This window comes from Xenopus tropicalis, chromosome 6 (genome assembly GCF_000004195.4).
Source record: "Xenopus tropicalis strain Nigerian chromosome 6, UCB_Xtro_10.0, whole genome shotgun sequence".
NCBI lineage: Eukaryota > Metazoa > Chordata > Amphibia > Anura > Pipidae > Xenopus > Xenopus tropicalis.
The window spans coordinates 124,038,062-124,060,891 of NC_030682.2; the positions used below are offsets into that span (position 1 = coordinate 124,038,062).

The window sequence follows — 22,830 nt, forward strand, 5'->3', positions numbered from 1 at the left end:
AACGCTGTGTAGGGAATTATACATGTTAATAACTCCACTGCGGTTACCTGATTTAACAGATTTGGAAGAGCGGTTTGTATTGTGTACACGCGCCTTGCCAATCATATTACAAACTGTACAAACACATGCAGGGGTAGACTCAGCTAAGAATTTACATACAAATAGGTTTATTTCACAGGTGAGATGTCTCTATATTTGATCAATCAATTGTTTTACAGTCTCTTGACTCCCATGATAAGACCTTTAGCAAGCAGAGCGCAGGATGAGACGCTTCAACTAATGCCACCAGCTTGCAGAGGGATCAAATCACAATTGCTAATAGTTTGTGTTTCTTCTCGTTGAGAGTCAGGACAGAGTATAAAAGGCAGGCTAAAGCACACAGCTTGGGGAAATTTGCTAAAAATACATGTTTAGGGACTTAGTGTATAACACAGGTGTGGTAACACAGTAACATCTGCTCATTTGCCCGATTTGGCCACAAGGGAGCTGGGCCAATTTGGGGTGATGTTTGTTTGGCTAAAGCCCAGTGATTGGATCATTCTGTGGCAAGTGGCTGGGTGGGCTTGCTGGAGCGCCTCATCCACAGGCCAATATGATGCCAATTTAGAGGGGGTGAGTCAGCAGCTTTTATCGGCCTGTAGCCAATGTAAAACATCTAAAGCTCTGGATTTGTCCTTACATCTGAATAAATCCCATATACAGGTATAGGATCTCTGTATAAATAAATAGCTGCATCCTTTAAGATAAGGAGCAGCTCTTTATACAGAGAGCTTATTATTAGAGAAAAAAAAAAACTTGAGTTATTTGATTAAAATGGAGTCTATGGGAGATGGCCACCCTGTAATTCAGTGCTTTCAGGATAACAGATCCCTTACCTTCAACATGCACGCAATAAAAGAGCCGAGCACAGGAGAAGCTGCTAAACCAAATTACCAGACAGAAACACAAGCTCCTCTGCACTTAAGTCAACCGCAATAAATCTCTGCCTCCAAGGCGACTGGTCTCCCTGAAAAGCCTTTCCACCGGCAATAAAGGGAATCGGTGGTGGAAGGACCTATACATTGCTTAGTTTTTCCGAAGTCGTGTGAAGTCACCTGTAGGTGGAAACTTCACACGACTTTGGAAAAACAAAGCAATGCGTAGGCCTTTCCACTGGTGATTCTCTTTATTGCTGGGGAAAAAGGAGTCAGTGGTGGAAAGGCCAGCGCATCGCTTTGGCTTTCCAAAGGCATGCAAAGTTGCCTGCAGGAGTAAACTTTGTGCATCCTTGGAATACCGAATCGACGAGAAGGGCTTTCCACCAGCGACTCCTATTGTTGCTGGTGGAAAGGCATTTCGGAGCAGTGGGTCCTTAGCCTTAGGGCTCTGGCACACGGGGAAGATTAGTCGCCCGCGAACAGGGAGTTAATCGCGTGCGACTAATCTCCCCCGTGTGCCAGAGCCCTAAGAGCTGCTCCTTACCTCAAAGGCTGCAACTATTCATTTATACAGAGTTCATTATCTTCTTTTGAACACATTACCCTGTTTACAGGGGGCACAGAGACAGCACATTGAGCACAAAAAAAAGAGAGTTTCCATTACTACTTTATAATGGTCATACATGTGGAAAATATGAGTTTGTTTTAAATAAAAGAACAGGCAAAATACATTTTCAACAAAAGTCCTATTTATTGAGCTCATTTTTATCAATGGTGTATGCAGAATTTTCTATATAGGCACCCAAGGGCCTGTGTCTAGGGCAGAAGCTATGATCAAAAGCAAAACCTGTCTGCTACAAAAAATATAGCATGTTCCCCTGCCTTTGTTATTGCACAACTGCACTGTAGTTATAAGCACTAAAACAGAACAAAAGCATACAATGTATAGCAGTATTTATCTTTACAAAAGCCCTACAAGAGCTTGTACACTGCAGATACAGTAAAAACCGACAATGTTTACAAAACAAGGCACTTTCTGGATTAAAAAAAAAACCTGAAATGAAAACATAAAAAGCAACAGAAATTTGCATAGGTACTACCGTATATATAGAAATAAGCATTCTACAAAGCAAAAAAGCCATTGGATATTGGCACCAATGAAGTGTACGTAAGTGCAAGGCCTGGCAAAATGCACAAGGAATAGTGTTGAACATACATCAGAGCAATGCAGCAGGTTATCCGAGGCAGCGGAGTCAGGTTACTTTAATGCTATCTTATTATCAGGGAGGGAATATTAGAGTTGCTGAACCTTGGCACAGATAGACACTACAAAGAACAAGTACTAATAAACAGCAGACATTTTTGTTTCTGTACTGCAAGACTGCAGTCCTATCTTCTTGTGATATGTGCATAGATACAGTAATATAGAAACCTGGGAAGGGGGTAACATTTTGTTGGTGTTGCCAATGGTGTTAGTATCTGGACTAAGATTATTCTGCCCCACTGACTGGCTGCTAGCTCTTGACTGTAGCAATCTGGCTGGCTATAGGACTTGCTGAACCCTGTCAATAACAAGCTGTGGCCAGGTGGCAACAAAAAAAAAAAGCAGTTGCATACAGTTGTTATCGGCAAGTGTTCACGCCCAATGACAAATGAAACCAACTTGTGATACAAAGCCACGCATCAGGGAACCGTAACTTCAATTATTTTTAGAACTAGATCTACTTTAACTAGGATGTTATCAATTAAAGGACAAGGAAACATACATAATATCACTGGGTGGTACGAATTTGTTAGGTACCAACCCAATGCAGTATATCCCAAACTGTGAGGTTTGCCCCCGAGGGATCTTGGAGCAGTGACGTGGGGCTTAAACCGAAGGCCAGTCAGGGAGACAACTTGAGAAAATTGCCATTTTTGTTTGTATATACACAAGAAAGCCTAGTTTAAAGGTCAATTAGTAAGATTTTGGGGTGAATATCCTGATGCTTTTGGGAAAGTACCCCCGGGGCCACCAGCCTACTAACCCTCTGTTTACCTAAATCTCCATGCAAATTGAAAACCAAGATTAAAGACTGGGATAACTGATTTTCTGTGCTGCAACAAACTGTTGAATTTGAGACCATGGATACTTCATTACTGAACTATAACCATTGTTAATAAAAGTTAATAAATAGGCATCAAAGTGAGCTGTGTTATCAGAAAAACTGGGCCATTCACTATTTAATGCTTACACAGCTCCATCTCCATACTTGTCTCATTACCTCATGATCACTTAGCAATTCTTCACACACAGTGAACCTCTAAAAACTAAAATGACCATAAATGAACAATAATATTTAGCACAATTTTAATCAGTGGATGAAGTCTCAAGTTCACCTGTAGCAAGAAAACACATGGTATATGTAGAGGTAGAGGAGTTTAGTTTGTTTCCATATAAGCTTGAGTGAAATATGTCTATACCAAATAATGCAGGAGTTGGACAGTTGAAATGGAAGCTACTCAGTTCCGGGATTAATAAATAATGTTTTTATACAATTACATGAAAGCAGAGACAGCTTTGGGCCTCATGTGGACTGGAACTTTCATTTATGTTTCAACCAGACCAACTGCAAGAATATCAGTTAGCTGGTGAAGTTTGCTCTGAATCAGCCATCTAAAGGTCCAAGTTGGACTTCTGATCAGACACCAATGCAAGCCAACTGTGCACAAATTAGACATACTACAAGGCTGAAGGGCAAAATCCACTGGTTTGAAGGGGATCATGATTACATTTTTTTTACTAGAATTTTACTCTACATGGAAAATCAGTTTCACGGATACGGATCAGACCTACATACACTGAATCACACTTCTAGTTGGTGTAAATGCCCAAAGGCCCCTTCAGTTAGGAAACCAGAGAAACAAATATTTCAGTTTAGACTTGTCTTATAACCCCTTGCCTTCCATTACTGGACACTGAATATAGAATCAATAGGCAGGACACATTCCTTGTACAAAGCACCACTGAGGTTTCTTCCATAGGGAAGTACTGTGTCTGTAACGCAGAGTATACAGTGCAAGGCTTGCTTGAATACCTACATACAAACAGCCCTTACATGATATAGTGTAAAAAAAAAAAAAAAAAAAAGAAGGCAGTTATTAAATACATAAGTATTGGTGTTCTATAAGGATTAACTGTTTAGAAAGCAACAGTTTAAAAGCAAATGTCCAGTTCTAGCTTCTCATCTAGCCTCTGATGTCAAATGAGTTTTAAATATTGTTGTACCCCAGCTAAGCCTACTGTCAGTTACATGTTATACTAATTATCAATGCAGAGCCTCATATATATCAGAAAAATGCATTACAAATGTGCAGCTGTTGTGAATGACATCTCTCAGAATCCTTAGACAGCTCCTGAATCTGAATATTGGCAAATAGTAGCTGCCATTGACAAGAATTGAGTTTTTGGATTCGGACTCCACTCTTTATCATCCCACTACGAGCAACCCCCCCCCCCCCCCACCACCAAAAAAAGGAACAAATGCACTTGGTTATTTACATAGACTTGCCCTGAAACAAACATGCATGGCTTGCTGTTATAATAGTAAGTACAGTTTGTAACTCAATTCTCTGGGAAATGCATAAAAATATCACCATTACAAATGAATTTCTATAACAAAAGACACAGGTGGTGAATATACCATAAAAAGACCAGCTAAATATGGTAAATATTACAACATTGAACTGACATCAACTGCTGGACACCTAGTTGTGGGGAATGATATATTCCAGCTTGATTACCCCACAGTACATTTTAGTGCAAAATATATATAGTGAGAATTATATTCACTCTTGTGTACGGCAACTTACCAACACACATCTCCCAGCTACTCTGTTTATAAATACTTTCAGAAGTTTGCACTTCTAGACTTCCCATCATTGTTTAATGTATCAGAAAAAGCTTATCTATCTATATATATATATATCTCATTTTAAAAACAAGAGGTTTGGGATGATATACACAACGAAGATTGTGCTCATTTTCGATTATCAATGACAATGTTCTTGGGTGAAAAAAAAAAACTGTTCAGTGAAGCCATGGCAACAAACTCTTGTTTAACAGAAATTATTTTTACTTCTGCACCTCCTAAAACAGCCACCGGCGATCCTTTGGATACTGTTGAATTAAAACTCACAGTATCCAGGAGGGTTTTGGGAGATTTAGTTCAATTTCTTAAGGGATGGATGTAGCCCATGGACACCCTAAAACATATATATGTGCATACAGAAAGAGAAAAGAACACTGTCTTGGCAGTTTGGGGCATGCAATGTGTGGCGCCAAAAAAATGACTGTGCCATCTGTGAAATGATCAAAAGTGCTTGATGCCACTTGCCACTCAAGGATTCAATGAGGTTTCAGCAGTATCGCAATGACATTTACTCTTTTCTTATGTCAACAACTCAAGTTTGTGGTTTCTCCTTAATCCACCTGGAAAAGAACGATTTCAAAGCAGCAATGATTAAAGGTCCTTTTCCTTATGAAAGTTGTTGAACATAAAGATCCTGCGTTGGCACCTCTGTGGGCACTTCAGTGACCCTTTACTGCAGAGCGGAATCTCCTAACACTTGGACACGAATAGCCCAAGCTGACCACATCAAATGACTTCATCAGGGTCCGCAACTTCGGCGACTTCTATTTCCGGCAAATTGTCTGCCTGCAAGGCTTCACTCCAGCAGTTTTCTTCACTGCCTTTATAGGAACTGAAACAAACAGAAATAAGTTCACAGATTTATTGAATGCAACTGTAGCTGGCATTTTTGCATTCAGAAATGTAAGAAAGCAGGTTATGGTGTTAAAATAGGGATATAAAACCAAGGGATTGAAAAAAAATGTCATCAGTAGGATGTCATGTTGGCCCACTGAAACCAACCACCACCTAAAGCCAACTTTGTTTTGGGCATGTTGAGTAAAGCGGGGTTGTATACAAAAATGTGATCTGGGGAGGTTATTCATGAAGTGTGACAGCTAGATGTAAAGTTAAAACAATAGACACAAATACTAATTATGACAATAACCCTATAACCAATACAGCGCAAAGCCCAAATGCTGAAAACAAAGCTAGGTCTATTAAAATGCTATTACCAAAAATAGCGTTCTCTGCTGCAAAATGTGCAAATTTTGAGGTAAAGTAAGCACCTAAATTGATTGATTAGCTAATAATATGCAAGATTCTGTTTTTAAATGGTTCAGCAGTGCTAGCTGAACTGTAAGTATAGAAATACTGTACCAGTTGTCTGTGGTAGTGGCTTGGTCTGCTTCTATGGCAGAGGACTCCACCTCTCCACTGCATTCACTTTCCTCACCAGACGGTCTGCGCGCCTTCCCTTCTCCTGTTGCCATTTGTCTGTATGAAAAATTAAAAGGAGGATAATATACAGACCAATTAAAGATTCTACAGTGGTTTTCAGTGCCTTTTTTAATATGCAAAACAATGGCACTTTTGTGTCTGAAAACTGCTTTGCTCAAATGTGAAGCTGGCAATAAAAGGGGACCTGTCACCCTAAGAAATAATTCCAAATCATTTTCTATCATGTTAGTTTAGCAAAATAAACTTTACTTACATTATATAAACTGTTTAATTAATTAAATTAATACATTTTATTCCCTTAAAGGAAAAAGAAAGTCAAAGTCACTTGGGGGTGCCAAAATGTTAGGCACCCCCAAGTGACTTTAACCGCCTACCTTTTACTCCGGGCTGGTGCCCCTGTTCGGAGAGAACAGCACCAGCCCAGGGTAGCTGCCTGCGCTTCCTCCTTTGTGATTTGCTGCGCGCGCATGCACAGTAGAGTGAGAAGCCGAACCTAAACATTAAAGTTGGGGTATAAGGTAAGCGGTTAAAGTCACTTGGGGGTGCCTAACATTTTGCCACCCCCAAGTGACTTTGCCTTTCCTTGCCCTTTAAGTTACGGAATTCAAAATCACAGAAAGCAGGCAGCTGCTATTTTGTGGACACTATTATCAAGACAAACTTTGCATCATCCCAATCTTGCGTATGCACCAGAATAGGGGGCCTGATGCCCATGCCCATGCGCAGGATACGCAATTATAAGGAGGAGGGGGGGGGGGGAATGTGAGGAGTGCAATAACATCTGGGAAGCACTGAATGGAAAGTGAAAATGATTTACTGCCCTTACTTGATTGATATTAGCTGGCTAGCATGGGCTCCCAATTACAGTTTTCCATTCTTAATATCTGACTGGGGCTTAGTCAAGTACTAATTACCCCAGCTGAGAAATGATATCAAGCAAAAATTGCCTTGGTTGGGTCTGCATGGTTTATCATATCATATGCAGGTCCAAGGATTGGATCAGCTCGATTTGGCCTATTGCTTGGGATGTGCGGTTAAGGTGTACCCCCTACATACAACAAGCTTTTATAAGGGGGCAACCAAATTCAATTGCTTATATGCAGGCCCTACAACAAATTATTTTTAACAGCAATGTTCCCTGAGTAATGAAATTTTGTAACCAAAATACTGATTTAATTTTTCCTTTAGAATCGGTTGGCAAACATGTCTGCCATTTGGCAATTTATACTAAGCTAACTGCTGGCTTTTACAGTAATGCCATATAACAGTCTTTAAGGTACAGGTATGGGACCCATTATCCAGAATGCACGGGACCAAGGGGTCTTTCCGTAATTTGGATCTTTATACCTTAAGTCTGCTAAAAAATCAATAAAACATTAATTAAACCCAATAGGATTGTTTTGCATCCAATAAGGGGTAATTATATCTTAGTTGGGATCAATTACAAGGTACGGTTTTATTACTACAGAGCAAAAGGAAATCGGTTTTAAAATTCTGAATTATTTCATTAAAATGGAGTCTATGGGAGACAGGCTTTCCGTAATTCGGAGCTTTCTGGATAACGGGTTTCCGGATAAGGGATCCCATACCTGTACTATGGTTAAACATCCTAAAGAATAGCTAAAAAGATTTTTCGGCAAAGAGTGATGCCAACTTTAAACAATACAACAAGATGGAATGTGTTGGGTCCATAGCAATGGAAGAGACACGTAAGCTGAAAGGGAGAAAGTACATGAAGAAATGAAAGAGAATACAACCAGAAAAAGCATCAAATAATCACCTACATCAGCCCTTTGTCTAGTGCAGAGGAACAAAGTCCAGTAGATAATAAAATGTTAATTATTGAGCCATATACTGTAGGTCATGCACGCCACAGGACCTGCCTGTGATGCTTCCCAGATTGCTGCATCAAAAACTGCATTCTTTTTCATCTGTTGAAAATCACAGTGAAAGCTGTAATTTAAACTGCAGGATGCCTTTTAAAAATGACACGCTGCATAAAAATAGCACAATGGGAGTAATGGTTCCATGCTAGAAAGTAAAGATTTCATTAATAGATTAGCACTATGTACCTTACATCTATAGTGCAAAAGGGTTCCATATTGTTGAATTAGCATTAAAAGTGAAGGTTGTGACCCCTTTCTGTTAATTTGGTGATCCATATAGCTAGGAGCACATGCCGGCAGTACAATGGGAAGGATTCTGCAGTACGAGCAGAACAGTAAGAGCCACAGAAGGGGTAAATCTCAAATCAAGCCAAAGGGCTTGAATGAGTTAAATATATATTTTGTATACATATATTAATGTACTACTCACTGTATTTGGGATTCGAGTGCTTCAACATGCTGCTGCTTCTCATTTAATAGCTTTTTTACAGCTTCCAGCTCTTTCTGCTTTTCTACAAGATCTCTTTGAAGTCTGTAATTTGTTTCTTCCAGAGTTTCACAAAAAGCCTATTTAACAAAGAAAGGGGAAAAAAAAAAAGAAAAACAAAACCCAAACTGTTTATGTTATGTAATATTTATGCAGGATTTGATTTTTGTTATCAGCATATTAATGCTATTTGTTTTCTAGAGTCAAAGTTTTGCAAAAAGATCAGAAGGAGCTGGGAATGAAATCAAAGGAACAGGCTTTCTACACCATGCCAGGTCTTAATCCCCAAACAGCTCCTACACTCTGTTATAACACTATTTATGAGTACAAGCATATATATCTATAATCTATCTACTAAGCCACCAAATTTAGTATAACCAAACCTAAAGTTGTGGATAAAGGAAAATGGTGTTGCCAAGGTAGCAAGAGAATGCCACTATGACCTGTGCTTTCTGCAACGCAGCAAGCCAGCCAGATGGGACATAGTTTCCTTGTTGCCCAATAAAACAAATATAGGTGACCAAATTCCCTGCTACCAGGGAATGTGTACCAGAGTGTTGTGGAGCCGCTATGCTGGTTAGGTTAATCGAGTGTAATTCTTTAAAGAAAAGTAAGGGCTGCAAAATAGGTCCCATATGTGAAACCGACATGTGATGCTCCATATTATACCAGGGGGTTTAAGGACTTTTTTTCGACCAAGGTTATGGGTTAGGTGGGCAGAAGGTTACAATGTTATTTGTCCATAATCAAAAATCTGTGGCATTCTGTAAAATTAACAGGGTTTTCTGACTCAGTGTGATTGTATCGCTTGCAAAATCTTCAGTGTTTCCCCCATAGCTGTACAGTTTGTAGACGGACTCACCCTACTTTCCTCCAGGCTGTCAAAGGGACCGGGGGGATCGTCCAAACAAAGAAATAATCTCACTGGAGCACTAAATAAAACAAAAACATTTCATGGTTAATATAACAAAGCAAAAGTGTATTACTTAAGATTTAAAGAACAGTTATATTCTTATATTACATTTCTGTATAATTAATACCTTTCCAGTGAACTGAATGGTTTATCTTTTTCAAATAATTTCTGTTTTCAAAATACACAGAAAAAAAAGGTATGCTTTAGTGGTCCAGAACTTGTATAACTAGTTCAGGTTATGTTTAAAAGCCAATGTGCTGGCAATTGTAGTCATGCAGCGGTGACCTGTTCCTACACTGTGCTGATACTGTACAAGGACATAGATTTCATTTTCCCATAGCACAAAGATTTTAGGGCAATTTTAAAGATTTGGCAATGGCTCATGCATTAGAAACATAAAATTATTATGAACTCTGTAGTTTCAAATAAAAATAAGTGAATGGCTATGTACAATTCTCTGGGATATGTGTAGCCAATCAAAGTGAAGTGTGTAAAGGTAAGAGAGCGTATAGTGCTTGAGGGGAAGCAAATGCTGCAGCAAAGAAGTGATTTCTTTAGGCGGGGACTCCACTTAAGAGCTAAATAGTTTCATGTGATCCTACAGTGTCTGGCAGAGCTGGCTCCACTGAGGAGCAACATTCAGCAGGAACCAACAATGTCATTGGAAGGCTTACTTATAAACTTACTAACTTAGAAGGATCATCAAGAATTCCTTATGTAGCTGAATACCTATTGTCAACAACCAGCATTATACTCTAATAATAATAATACTAATAACCATTTCTCTTTGGGTTTATTTACACCATACAAATATTTTCACTATGCCCCTACATAAAAATTCATAACCATAATTGGAATTGGTTACAATACTACAAGCAGTGGGGGGATGCAGTCAAATCCAGGTCCCTGCTGCACCTTGCATCTGCCAATGAGCCCTAAGTTAAGAGATAGAATTGAAGATGCCCATGTGCTGCCCTCATGAATGCAGCATTGTTAAACAGAAGCCGTTCTAAATGTAGTGCAAAAACACAAAGTGATTTGCACCCATTTTACACACTCTGCACAATGCCCTGCTCTAAGTAAATAAGCCCTACTATCTCTGCAGTTGTCTATTATCTCCTATTCCGTTTGCACTTTGGAGATTTTAAAAAGATAATACATTTTACAGGCTTTGTATCCATAGTCCCTTCACTGTTTAGGATGTAGCTCTCTAGTTTTTCCTGAAATAGTAATGTCCAGCATTGGCTTTTGAAGTACAACCAAGCCAGTATTAGTTTGTTGTAGTTCAACAGCCAGAATGCCATAGTTTGGGCTGTACTGTAAACTGCTTAAAAGTCACTCATTTTCAGGCATGAACTGACAAGCTGTGGATTCTGGCAAATGCCAGAGGGGCTGCTGTAAGATGCCATAGACAGTGACTATGTATTGGGCTGGTGGGGCCAGTTTGGGAATCTGTGTTTCTGAAATGCCAGGGCCTATTTTGAATCCCTGTCCAAGCCTACTCATCTTTCTCTGTCCTGGGAACATATCTGGAAGATATAAAATCAGCTACACTAATGATATCAAGGCCCTTTTAGATACATATTGTTGAAGCCATTACAATAATAAATGTTTAACCATACACTGGACAATAAGTTTCTTAGTTACAGGTTAGTTATATAACTCAATGGACTTGCACAGGTGCCTACTGAAACTGTAATAATAGAATATATTCTTTTGTTTTCCTTTTTATTAGAACTTCCCTAAGGGATTAGGATTTCCAGTTCCTTTTTATAAAACAACTAACGATTCTAGATCCAAGTATGAGACAAAGGGGAAGTTTTTGTTTTTTGAACAGCAAGTGATTATTCATGATTTTTTTTTTTTACACAAACGACAAGGTCTTTTTTTTCTGGGGTCACTGAACAACATTGTTCTGTGTACAGAAATTTCCATGTGACCTCCTTCCACCTCTCCGGCTGTTGTTACTGAATGTACTCTACTTAACAGGGCAGCCTGTTGTACTAGCAGAGCTTAAAAAGAACTCATGAATAATATAACATAAGGCATAATAAATATATAGGAAGGCAAAACTACCAACCATGTACAGATAGCATTTTATATTTTTATACAACAACATAATGTTTTCTAAGGAAATAACTTTTTCAGGGAAATGATTGTGAAACCATTTACTCTAATTGCGCTGAGGAAATGTTTGTGAGCCCTCTGGGATCGGAGCCTGATATAAACCCAGGAGGCGGAAAATAGCCAGGCAAAAATATAGTGCTGCAATATTACTTGAAGCCTTAATTCAGTAGCTGGGTGTATTAGCAGTCTTGTGTATTAGGTGAGTGGAATTTACCCTGTTCTGCCTGAAATGTTACAAAGCTGTGTTGTTAAAAGGCATTTTTTTCACATGCTTTCCGGTAATGCAGAACTATTTCAGATGGGTTTTGAACAGGTTTGTCTTAAATGGAAGCCTTCATTATCAAAATGTGTCCACTAAAAAAATTAATTTTGTAAATACAGGTATGGGATCTGTTATCCAGAAACTCATTATCCAGAAAGCTCTGAATTACGGAAAGCCCATGTCCCATAGACTCCATTTTAAGCGACTAATCCAAATTTTTTTTTTCTACTGTAATAAGAAATTACTTTCCTGATCCCAACGAAAATATAACTAATCCATATTGAGAGCAAAACAATCCTATTGGGTTTATTTAAGGTTTAAATTATTTTTAGCAGACTTAAGATACGGAAATACGCAAATTACGGAAAGACCCCTTTTTTTCTGAAAACCCATGGTTCCGAGAATTCTGGATAACAGTTCACATACCTGTACAACCTTTCTGTTTTTAAAAATACACATGCTATAGTTTCCCTTCTAACAGCAAACATTCTCTGCCCACATTAAGGCAGCCCTTAGAGAGAATGGTTGCAGTGCCAGCCACGACTGGATAAAATAGCATTTGCAGTGTTAAAGGAGAACTAAAATTTAACAGTGTCCATATACACCCCCAGAAGAACAATATACACGTTACTGGCATTGGGGTTAGATGAAATAAGTAGGCATCAGTTTTGTGGGGAGGAGGTAATGATGACCGCACCTACTTAACAAGAATACCAGAGCTCTTTAGAGAGGTCAGCAAAAAAACATGGATTTTGGTTGCAATATATGCTTTTTGGATTCTGCAATGTAACTTGAAATGTGCAACTCAATAAGCCTATTTATAAAGTTGGTGCCTCTTATTATAGCAGATTTAGTCAAATGTCTAGAAGAGATGCGCCAACTCCATAATTTGTGAATTCCGCCAAATAACTGCATAAAAGACCTGGCCACATACCAAACACAAATCTGAACCCTAATTTGCATGTTCCGTTTTGGAAAATATTTTTTTTCTTCATCTTTTATAGATAAGAATCAGCTTTAAATATTTTCAGACAATGTCAAAGCAGCTGAGTCCAATTTGCACAGAAGCCTATAAGCCTTACTAAAATCTGGCTTAAGATGGTCTAGTGAATGAAGCATAATATACATTTTTTTTTAAAACTCATTGGACTGTGTAAGATTTATCCTCCTGATCTGCTGACATGGTTCCCAGAGAACTATGAATTCTAGTTTGTATACTAGCATACTAGTTAGCACAGGAGTAAAAAAATCCCTGACTTATGACTTTAAACTCCCATAAGCTTCAGTCAGCCATACAGAGGGAGGCATCTCCCTACAAAAGGAAAATGTGCCTCTTACCAGTTTGCAATATCTTTGTGAGCCACCAGGTTCTGCAGAAATGCTTGCAGGCCCAACTGTCTCTCTTCCAGAAAGTCATAGTCATAATTATCCTTAAACCAGCGCTTTGGTGGGAGCGCCAGCCTGAAGCCTGGAAACATTTCTTTCAGCTAAGAGGGAACAGAATACAATAAAGGTTAGACTTTCAAGTCAATAAATATGTGAATCTTTATCTGAACATGGGACGTTTATCCCTCAGGGAAGGGCTGTCAGTGTTTGTCAAGGTTTTCAGCTAGGTGACCAAGGGCCACTGCAAAATAAGATTGGCTAGTGCAAACTTCTGCTGTGTGGCACTGTATCCTGCAACCCAGCTGCAAAAATGCAACTCCCCTGAGGATGATTATGTTTCAGCCACAAACTGGAAATCTGGACCTCATTAAAATGTCTTTCTTGTTATTTTGCTGTTTAAAACAAGATAGTACCTTCCTATCATATTATCATCCGGGACCCAATCAAACACAATGTTACCACCCAATTGATGCATTTTACAGGCTTTTGTACAACTACACATACATACTCCTTACCTCCACCTATATGAGTAAGAGCAATAAATGATAAGCCTCATTAATATAACCTGTTTATATACTTTGCCTTCTATTTATTTTCCTGCAATAAAAAGCATTAGATTATAGCTTATTGTATGCTAGAAGCATGTATGTCTCTATACAGATTAATTTATAAAGGTAAGTAAGGAGCTGCCATACAGCTGATTTGTAGGTGTGGCACTTCTTTATAACCACTTCACTACGGATGCTACTGCTATTAGCAAGTAAAATGGCAGTTCCCATTCATATGTAAAAAGGAAAACAAAGGGTCTGTGCAAACAATAATACATGCTGTCAAGACTTCTGTTGATATATTGTTTACATCATAGCCTTGGGGATTTCAGTCTGGGGTCAAGATACTGGAGTTACAAAGAATACTACTTATCCTGCACTGACCATTATAGATATGTTACAGGGTCAGAGTTACAAGCCAATATGTTATTATAGTCAGTTCTGCAAGATCGCAAAACATGACTGAGCAGAGGCCTAGAAGGCATTTTTAATTCAAGGAATGGTAGTAGTGATACTTGATACGGGATGGAAATGTTTCTGCCCTTTTAGCTAGAAGAGGATTAAAATTCTTTACTAAATTACTGGAAAGAAAGGTAAGTCAGAAAGCAGCTTTGTACTGTGACTACTATACTTATCTTATGCTTTTTCCATCTAATAGTTTACTAGTCTAATAGTCAAATTAAGAGAAACAGATTGAATTTTCCTTAAAGGGGTAGCTCAGTCTTAAATTAGCGTGAAGTAGACAGTGATATTCTGTTTAATTTGCAATTGGTCTTTCTTTTTTATTTTTCATGTTTTTTGAATTATATAGCTTTTTGTTTCGCAGCTCTCCAGTTTGTAATGTCAGTTATCTGGTTGCTGGGGTCCAATATACACTAGAAACCAGGTAGTGGTTTAAATGAAAGATTGGTAGATAACATAGGAGAGGGCAGGAACAGGAAGATCGGTAATTAAAAAGTAACAAGAAAACTGAAGCTTCTCAGAGCAATCGTTTTTAGGTTGCTGGGGTCAATTACCCCTATTTGAGAGCTGCGAAGATACAAAAGAGGAAGGCAAATGATAAAAAACCTGTATTAATTAAAAAATGAAGACCAATGAAGTTGCTAAGTATAGGACATTCTATAACACTTCAGCAAACGGCTACTGTATGGCACTTTTCATTCATTTCTATCATAACCAGTGAAGTGGCCATTTTTAGGTCATACCTGCACTGGGAGGCTTTACACACATATATATATATATATATTGCTTTGTGAATATATGACAGTTTATTATTGGTTAATTCATAAAGTTCCATGCAGCTATAGTCATCAACACATACAATCTATAAATATAATTTACTGGAGAGGGCAGATATTAAAGCAGCATCTAATGCACTAAGTCTGTTTATCAGTAAAGGTAGGACGGTAGCCAAGTATTAAAAGGAAAAAAAAAATCTAATTACCGGAATCCACTGTAGGAGTTTTTCTACTTACCTTGTCATTAAGTCTTGAAAAATCAGTATAGCGTCTGAATACAACCCAGTTCTCCTCTGGGCTTTTTCTTACCAAGATCTTGTAAACCTGCCAAGAAATTTTTTTTTTTTTAAAATCTAGGTAATACAGAGAGAGCTCTGCCAACCACTTATTTTAAATCAGATATTTAACTTATTTTTATTCATGGGATGCCAACACGTGCCAGTTTCTGCAGCCAGCCAAATGCTGGAACATACTGAAAGCTGCCATATACCTGAAGGTCCATATTCAGATAACTAAGTTAATTCACAGTGGGAAGGAAAATAATAAAATATGGATTTTTGGTAGACTATCAAGATCAGGGGTCCCCAACTTTTCTTACTCATAAGCCACAGTCAAATGTAAAAACTCCCATAGGCTAGGAGAGCAACATAAGCATCATAAAATAAGGGCTAAGACTGGCTATTAGGTAGCCTCTATGCAGTAGATCTGGATGAACTACTGATCTAGATAGTCCAGAATTCCACATTTTTAAGCAATTAAAAACAGAAAATTAAGCATAGGATTCTATGTAATTAAGCGCTGTAACAGTTAAAATTTTAGGAGTTATGGTTCTGATGCCTTGAATGCTGTTAATATGGAAAGCCTGACTTTAGCTGGGGTGAAGGTGGTGCAACAGTGAAGCCAATAGACAAAGTAGCTGCCAACAATTCTAGGTTAGCACTAATGATTATATTTGGGTATGCCACCATTAATAAAGATTGCTTTCAGATCCATCTTGCCTTAGGATTATGGTACACGTGGAGCTTAGTTGCCCACAGTTTTTTTTCCGAATTAGATGCCCAATTTCTTCTACTGCTAAGACATATTCCCTGTGTCACCAAAGCAGAGAGACAAGCTAATGCACAGAAATTGATAACTCTTCTGTAAAATAATACTGTCCATTTTAAACCAATTTTTTCTAGCTAGGGTGAAACACTACAGGCAACCACCTTATTATGAAACCCTTTACATTATTATGCTTTCACCTACCAAAACAAAAAAGAGCCCCAACAAACCCTTTGAACACTCTATTTGTTACTGTGATAACCTGTTTATTGGCCGGCATAAAACTCCCTAAAAAATCCAAAAGCTTTTTAGTCAGTATTATTTTTGATAAAATTTCAGTTATGGTGATCCATGCTATGGGAAGATCCCTAAAACCAAAAATGCCAGCTCCCAAACATTCCAGGTAATTAAATCATTTAAACATTTAAATGAACCCAAGAGGATTGTTTTTCTGCCAATATGGGTTCATGCAGCTTAGTTACCATCAAGTACAAGATGTTTTATTATTACAGAGAAAAACGGGGAAAAAAAAAAAAGAATTGTTTGCTTAAGGGACCCTATGGAAAAAAAACTTTCTATTTATTGGACCTTGTGTCCGATAACTGTATCTAGTGGTCAAGGCATTCAGCAAAATTGAAAAAGCTTGAGGCATGGAACTTCAGTTAAATTAGTATCTCTCCATTACAAATCACAAACAATTAAGGGCACTGTTTGCTATGAAGTATTCATCCATTATTAGTCTTATTTTTTTGACTCATTTGCCTCAAGAGAGACTGGATATACACATGTACAGATGTTTATAGTGCATCATTATCCGTTTTGAACTTGTGTTTTATTTCTCACATACAGACATCTATTGTGATGCTGCTCCATGTGGGTTACATTAAGCTGGCTCCTACAATCTCTCACCAAGATACACATAACTGCTAAATTTTTCTTTATGAACAAACTACACTGATAAAAGGCAAAAATGTTTGGGCTCTACAGCATGAGCACCTAGGTACTAGTGTAACCTCCCTGCTTATAACAGGTATGGAACAGCCCAGGGCACAGGTTGAGTACTACATATTGCAAGAGTCACATCTCGTAGCCACAAATTAAAAATGATGTGTCACACTCATTACTTTACAAAAGAACAAAACAAAACACAACTTATATGGATACTGACATTCCCCAGCTTTTTACAGGAACATATCAGGGTCACTGACCTCAGCAACCCCTTTGCTACAGTTTTCCTTACCTAGTGTAACTTATGTAACTTAGCTCTGTGTGGTAGAAAATATGTCTATTAGATTAGTCTCACAATCAGTCACCAACTTAACATTCAAGGGCATTTAGACATCTACTGCAACATTTACTGCAAATGTTACATAGATTATTTCCTTCTACATACTATGCATACTGACCAGAAAAGTGGAGTGTTGAACCTGAAGCCAGATGTGCCTATCAGCAATAGAAATACACATAAAAACAGGGACAACTGACTACCATACTGTGGTCTGGAAACAACCTGAACTGCTTTGAATATAATGCAACACAAATAGTTCCATCTTTTCTTGAAAGATGTGAATCAGAGCCATATTCCAGTTAACACACTGACAAAACCATGGGGGGGGGGGGAAATGAAAAGTGTTTTAGAGTAATTACAATATAATGAACTTTTGCCCTACACTGGTGTTTTTGCTTCAGAATCACCAATATAGTTTATATAAATAAGCTCGGTGGCAGCCATTCAAAGTAGAATAGGCTCAAGCTACATAGCAGATAAGCTCTGTAGAATATAATGGTGTTCTACAGAGCTTATATGCTATGTAACCTGTGCCATTTAGCAATATATAAATTGCCTCCACTGCTGTTAAGGCAAATTTATGCATAAATATTTACTATGTTAGCAGAAAAATGACTGATGTGTAGAGGTTTTTTTTTTTAAACAAACATCTCTTTTGGCTATATATATTTAATATGTTTTATATTACCTGTAATCACTTAGTATGCTTAAGCCCCATTGAAGTTTCAACCATTTGTTAGGGCCTTACAGGTATAACAACAAAGTGGTTTGTCTCATCCTAAATTATCTTCAAGATGGGGTCTTAGATTTGCGCAGAAAAACCTATTCGTTCTCCTTGATACACTTAACTGTAATTAGCCTTAAGGCTGTGATCCCACTGAATGAATGCTTTATAGAAAGCCACGTGTCTTTGGAATTGTTCAGGTGTCACCAGTCAATTACACAGTGCTTTGAATCATTAGTAACCACCATGAAAGACACAGAAATAAACTGATAGACTCTAAAAAAAGCTAATGTACATTTCAAATTATTTATTATTGGAAAAAATAACAATAAAATTGAGATTTCATTCTCTTGGTACCATAAGGGCAGAACAACGGAGTACTGTAACCTGATCTAGTGCCAAAAAGTTTCCAGAATTTATTAAAAGGAATACATTTTCATTAATGTGTGTTAGCCAACTCTTAAAGGAGAATGGAAGTGCAGGGTTAGGTACCCCAAGTGATTGTAATCACTTACCTGATACCCCACGACTGGTGCTTCCGTTAGCAGAAAACTGCACTGGGCAGGGTTCTTCCTAGCGAACACCTCAGAGTGACCCTCTTTATCTGCTTCTTCTTTCTTTAATACCCTGGGGCAGATGCATGTGCAGTACAGAGAAACAGCATAAAAAGGTTCAGCTTTTCACTGTACCACACATACACACCCACGCGAAGAAATGGGATGCAGGAAGAGGATCATTCCATGGTTTTCTGGTAACAGGAGCACCAGCCCGGGGTATCAGGTAAGTGATTATAATCACTGGGAGGTGCCTAACATTTGACACCCCCAAATTATAACACTTTCCTTCTCCTTTAAGCATGTGTGTACACTCAAATCAGCGCAAAGACTACCCAGAAGAAGATACAGAACTATGGCATGGCACCCGTCGTCAAGTACTAGCACACCAGTTAAGCTCTCCTTCTTTAAATACTTTCCTCTTGCTGAAGAAAGGTTACCTATAAGGCAGACTCACCGTAAATTTTGCTCTCTCTTCCATAACTTCATATCCTAATACAGTTGGAGTTGATGGTCTCTCCTCCAATGATTCAGAAGCAGACTCATCTGAGTTTGGCCGTGAACAATACTCAACTGAAGAATCAAACTTAGTCCTAACAAGAGGGCTTGTGCAAACTGAGGAAGAACAACTTAACCGGTCAGGCACACTCATCTTTTTGTAGGTCTTGGAATTAGGTTCATCAGGTGGTTCTTTTGAAGAGTTTGAACTTGAGGTGCTTCCAAGAGAAGAGCTTCTTTGGCTTTTAGTTGTTATATTGCCCGAAGCTGAATTGCTTATTGGAACAGGAACAAAGGGAGCTGCCATCTTCCCTGATCCTTAGAGATTGTTTCCCAAGTCAATACACCGAGTTTTCAGAAAACTGGCTCCTTCAAAACTGCAGCATCTGAAAAAGAACCATAATAGGAGGACTGAATAACAATAAAAGTGATGGCTGCAAAGATAAAAAAAGACATGTCCATTTAAAATAGGTAGCCGATAAATGTACAAGCTCAGTGCAACAGAATGTGCCAGTTTCCACCAAAAACTGCATGGTATGCTGTGATATATACAGTGCACAAATAGTTTTCAGACATATTGGGTTCAACCCAACTTTTAAGGTCCAACAATTAGCTTATAACAAAGTAATAGATAAGTAGAAATATTGTTGTATCTGTGATTTATCTAAAACGTAGTTCCGTGAATATCCAGAATAGGAGGTTACCCTAAATCTGACCCTAAATGACCTACCATTGAGGTTATGTAATAAAAGGCACAATGTTTGCCCAGGAGCAGTAACCCATAGCAACCAATTAGCAGGCAGAATTTACTGGTTACCTGTTCAAAAGCAAGTATCTCATTGGTTGCTATGGATTACTGCACATGGGCAAACATAATGCCTTTTATTACATATGGTGGCATGGCTTTCTCCCCAAATATAACCCCAACTGGCCTTTAGGCTGGGGCTTAAGGAAACGAGTCACACAGCTTGGGATCCACTGGAGTACAGTATCAGAGTAAACTGATTGCAGTTTAACACAATTATGCATTGATTCGTGGCATTCTTCTAAAACAAAGGAGTGTATATGAATTCTCTCAACTCCACCACGTAATATTTGCATAGTTAGTAAACACGGAACAACTAGAAACCTCAGTGCATTAATTCGAAGGCACTGTGCCAGTCTGAAATATAATAGGGACTTGCCACCTGACTTGGTCTGCTGAGATCACTAGTTGATATATTTCCAGATTCTTCTCAAGTATACACAATATCACATCGGTATCTTAAGGTTACAAAAACTTCAGGGCTACACGTATACGGCACTGTCCCCAACATCTTTCAGGTGCTAAAAGTCACTGCTCCATCTAGCATAGATCCTTAAGCTGTACATACACAAATAAATCCTCTTTTTTGACAATGTGACCAAACCAGCAGACCAATGCCTGATTTAGACCCCAATATACCAAGCACCAATGAAGTATTCACCCAACAGGATTTTCAATCCTCCTTATATCTTGCCAATTTTCAGGTCAATATTGGTCAGGTAGGGAAATGGCTCATACATTGCCCAAAAAGCTGATTCGTTAAGCAGGTTTAATGGGCCTGTATATGGCCACCTTTAGTTTGGTACTTAATTTGCAAGTGGATAAAAAATAACTTTACTATAAGGGAAAGACTCAAATACTAAACCCTTTCACTTTTCCCATGGTATTGATCTCAAACTGACCTTGTAAATATCCAATTCACCCCGATGTAAAATGTGCTGTATCATTACTAATTTGCACATTTGTATACAACCTCCATAATGTGCACGTTTGTGAAAAAACAAACCCACTAACCTACACACGACATGGTGTTAAGTATATGCTCAAATCTATATGCTAGGACTATAGAGAAACTTTTGTTGTTGTTGTTGCTGGGGTCAGTGACCCCAGTTACTAGGTAACATTTAAGACTGCTTTGTGGCAAGAGTCAGAGTAGGGATGAAATTAATTCCAAAACAATACAAAATGACAACCAAAGTAATTACTAATAGGACAAACCTACATTCCAGCACCCAGTGACTCGGAATTATTCCTGGATTGGCTCCAATGTGATCTGACAGTCTGGGTGTACCCAATACACAGCAAGTTAACTAAAGTACATAAAGTAATACAGCTTGAGCCTGCACACAAATGGCATAAATAAGACAGCGCTAGGGCTCCTTCAATTCACGCAAAAGAAGTGCAAAGTACTGCGCCCAATGCCTTGCATCCAACAACTGCACACAGCTGATGGGGTGGAGGAATATACACCCAGGAACCACCTGCTTGATGGCAATGCCGTCATTGGTGCCGTACACTAAGATACACACCAGCTCTGTGAGCCAACGCTGAATGCTTACCGTGTAAGAGTCCCGCTTTTCCCGGTACAGACCCGATTTGAAAGTCCCACAGCCCGTGAATGTGTAGCTCCCACACTGCTGCCGGACAGCTAACCCAAACGTCATCGCAGTGACGCTGCACGTAGCCGCCTTGGGGGAGGGGCTAGCTGGGACGGAATGCGTCAGTGTCACACTGGCATTTGGAAGCTGCGGCGGGCGGTAGTTCAGTCACATTATTTTATTTTCTCTGCCTGTAGCGCCTTCTTATGTCAGGGGCGTAAATAAGACAGATTTTATTTCGTATTGGTGCCAGACATGCCAGCTGGCCCAGCTCCCAATTCTGAGCAATTAGTTCAGTGATTTCTCTGCTCACTAGAACTATTACATAACCAGTTTTCTAATCATTACCAGCTTGCCTGCGATACCACAGGCAGAACTTTGATAAAACCGACTAAAATAATCTTTTACTCATATTTAATGTAGCCTAACTGAAGTGTGCCTTGAGGTCCATAGCAGGAAGTTCCTGGGCCCCAAAGGGTGAAGACTGGCACTGGCAGGGGATTCCTCTGCTTCAGAGTAGTTGGAGCACACAGCTGTCACCCACAGTTAAACAGATGTTATTTTTAGTTCCATAAAAAAAAAAACTTTGAAGGAGTAACCTGTTCCTTCTACAGAGTGAAAAAGTAAAAGTGGTCCCTATAATTGCATTATGCGTTATAAAAAGTTCCCATATACCATTTGGACTTCCATCTTCCCAAGTATTTTATTTGCAGCTAACATACTCTTTACTGCTGCAATTGTAGCTGCTCCAATCCTGAAATATGTACCCAGTACTGACACCGAGAAGTAAGGCCAGTGCCACCCTAGGCCCCGGTCTTAGAACCCTCCAGAAGTGTAGGATGTCATTTCCAGTATGAGTGACATCACACCCAGGGGAATATTGCATCAGGCCCTTCACCACACCAGCTTCACTGCCAGATTTCCACTGGTAAGTCTGGCAGTAGCTGTGGAGGGTTTTTACTTTTTCATGTTTTAAACTTTATTGATTATATAGGTACCAAAGGGCCTCGCTCTAAGGCTGCAGGTCCTCGGGCGCCTATATATAAATACGGCCCTGACTGATACAGCACTAACCTTCTTTATCTAAATGTTTAAACTCTATTCAATTGATATCTTGATAATTCATCACCATTATGGTGCATTAGGAATGGCTTTTTGCCTAGCCACCTATTAGGGAATCATGTTTCCCAGTTGTTACCCAGTG

The 22,830-nt window shown here is 38.8% G+C and overlaps 1 protein-coding gene across 2 annotated transcripts; it reads right to left on the reverse strand.

Annotated features, from left to right (window-relative positions):
• Window positions 1-1,644: 1,644 nt before the first annotated feature.
• snx16 (sorting nexin 16) lies at window positions 1,645-21,637 on the reverse strand. Of its 2 annotated transcripts, none has more exons than XM_031903407.1 (8): window positions 21,251-21,446; window positions 19,183-19,609; window positions 15,353-15,439; window positions 13,282-13,430; window positions 9,504-9,573; window positions 8,585-8,721; window positions 6,188-6,304; window positions 1,645-5,660 (listed from the first exon to the last, which is right to left on the reverse strand). In XM_031903407.1, exons 2-8 carry the CDS (start codon window positions 19,528-19,530, stop codon window positions 5,555-5,557), a joined length of 1,014 nt encoding a protein of 337 aa, XP_031759267.1. In that variant the 5' UTR covers window positions 19,531-19,609; window positions 21,251-21,446; the 3' UTR covers window positions 1,645-5,554.
• Between the last annotated feature and the right edge of the window lie 1,193 nt (window positions 21,638-22,830).

What these genes read in the sequence shown, in the direction of transcription:
- snx16 (XM_031903407.1), bottom strand. Translation starts at nt 19,530, where the DNA reads ATGGCAGCTCCCTTTGTTCCTGTTCCAATAAGCAATTCAGCTTCGGGC. An exon ending in TTTCAAGACTTAATGACAAG is followed by an intron (nt 13,431 to 15,352) that starts GTAAGTAGAAAA and finishes GTTCCCTCTTAG; the next exon opens with CTGAAAGAAATGTTTCCAGG. An exon ending in GCCACTACCACAGACAACTG is followed by an intron (nt 5,661 to 6,187) that starts GTACAGTATTTC and finishes TGTTTGTTTCAG; the next exon opens with TTCCTATAAAGGCAGTGAAG.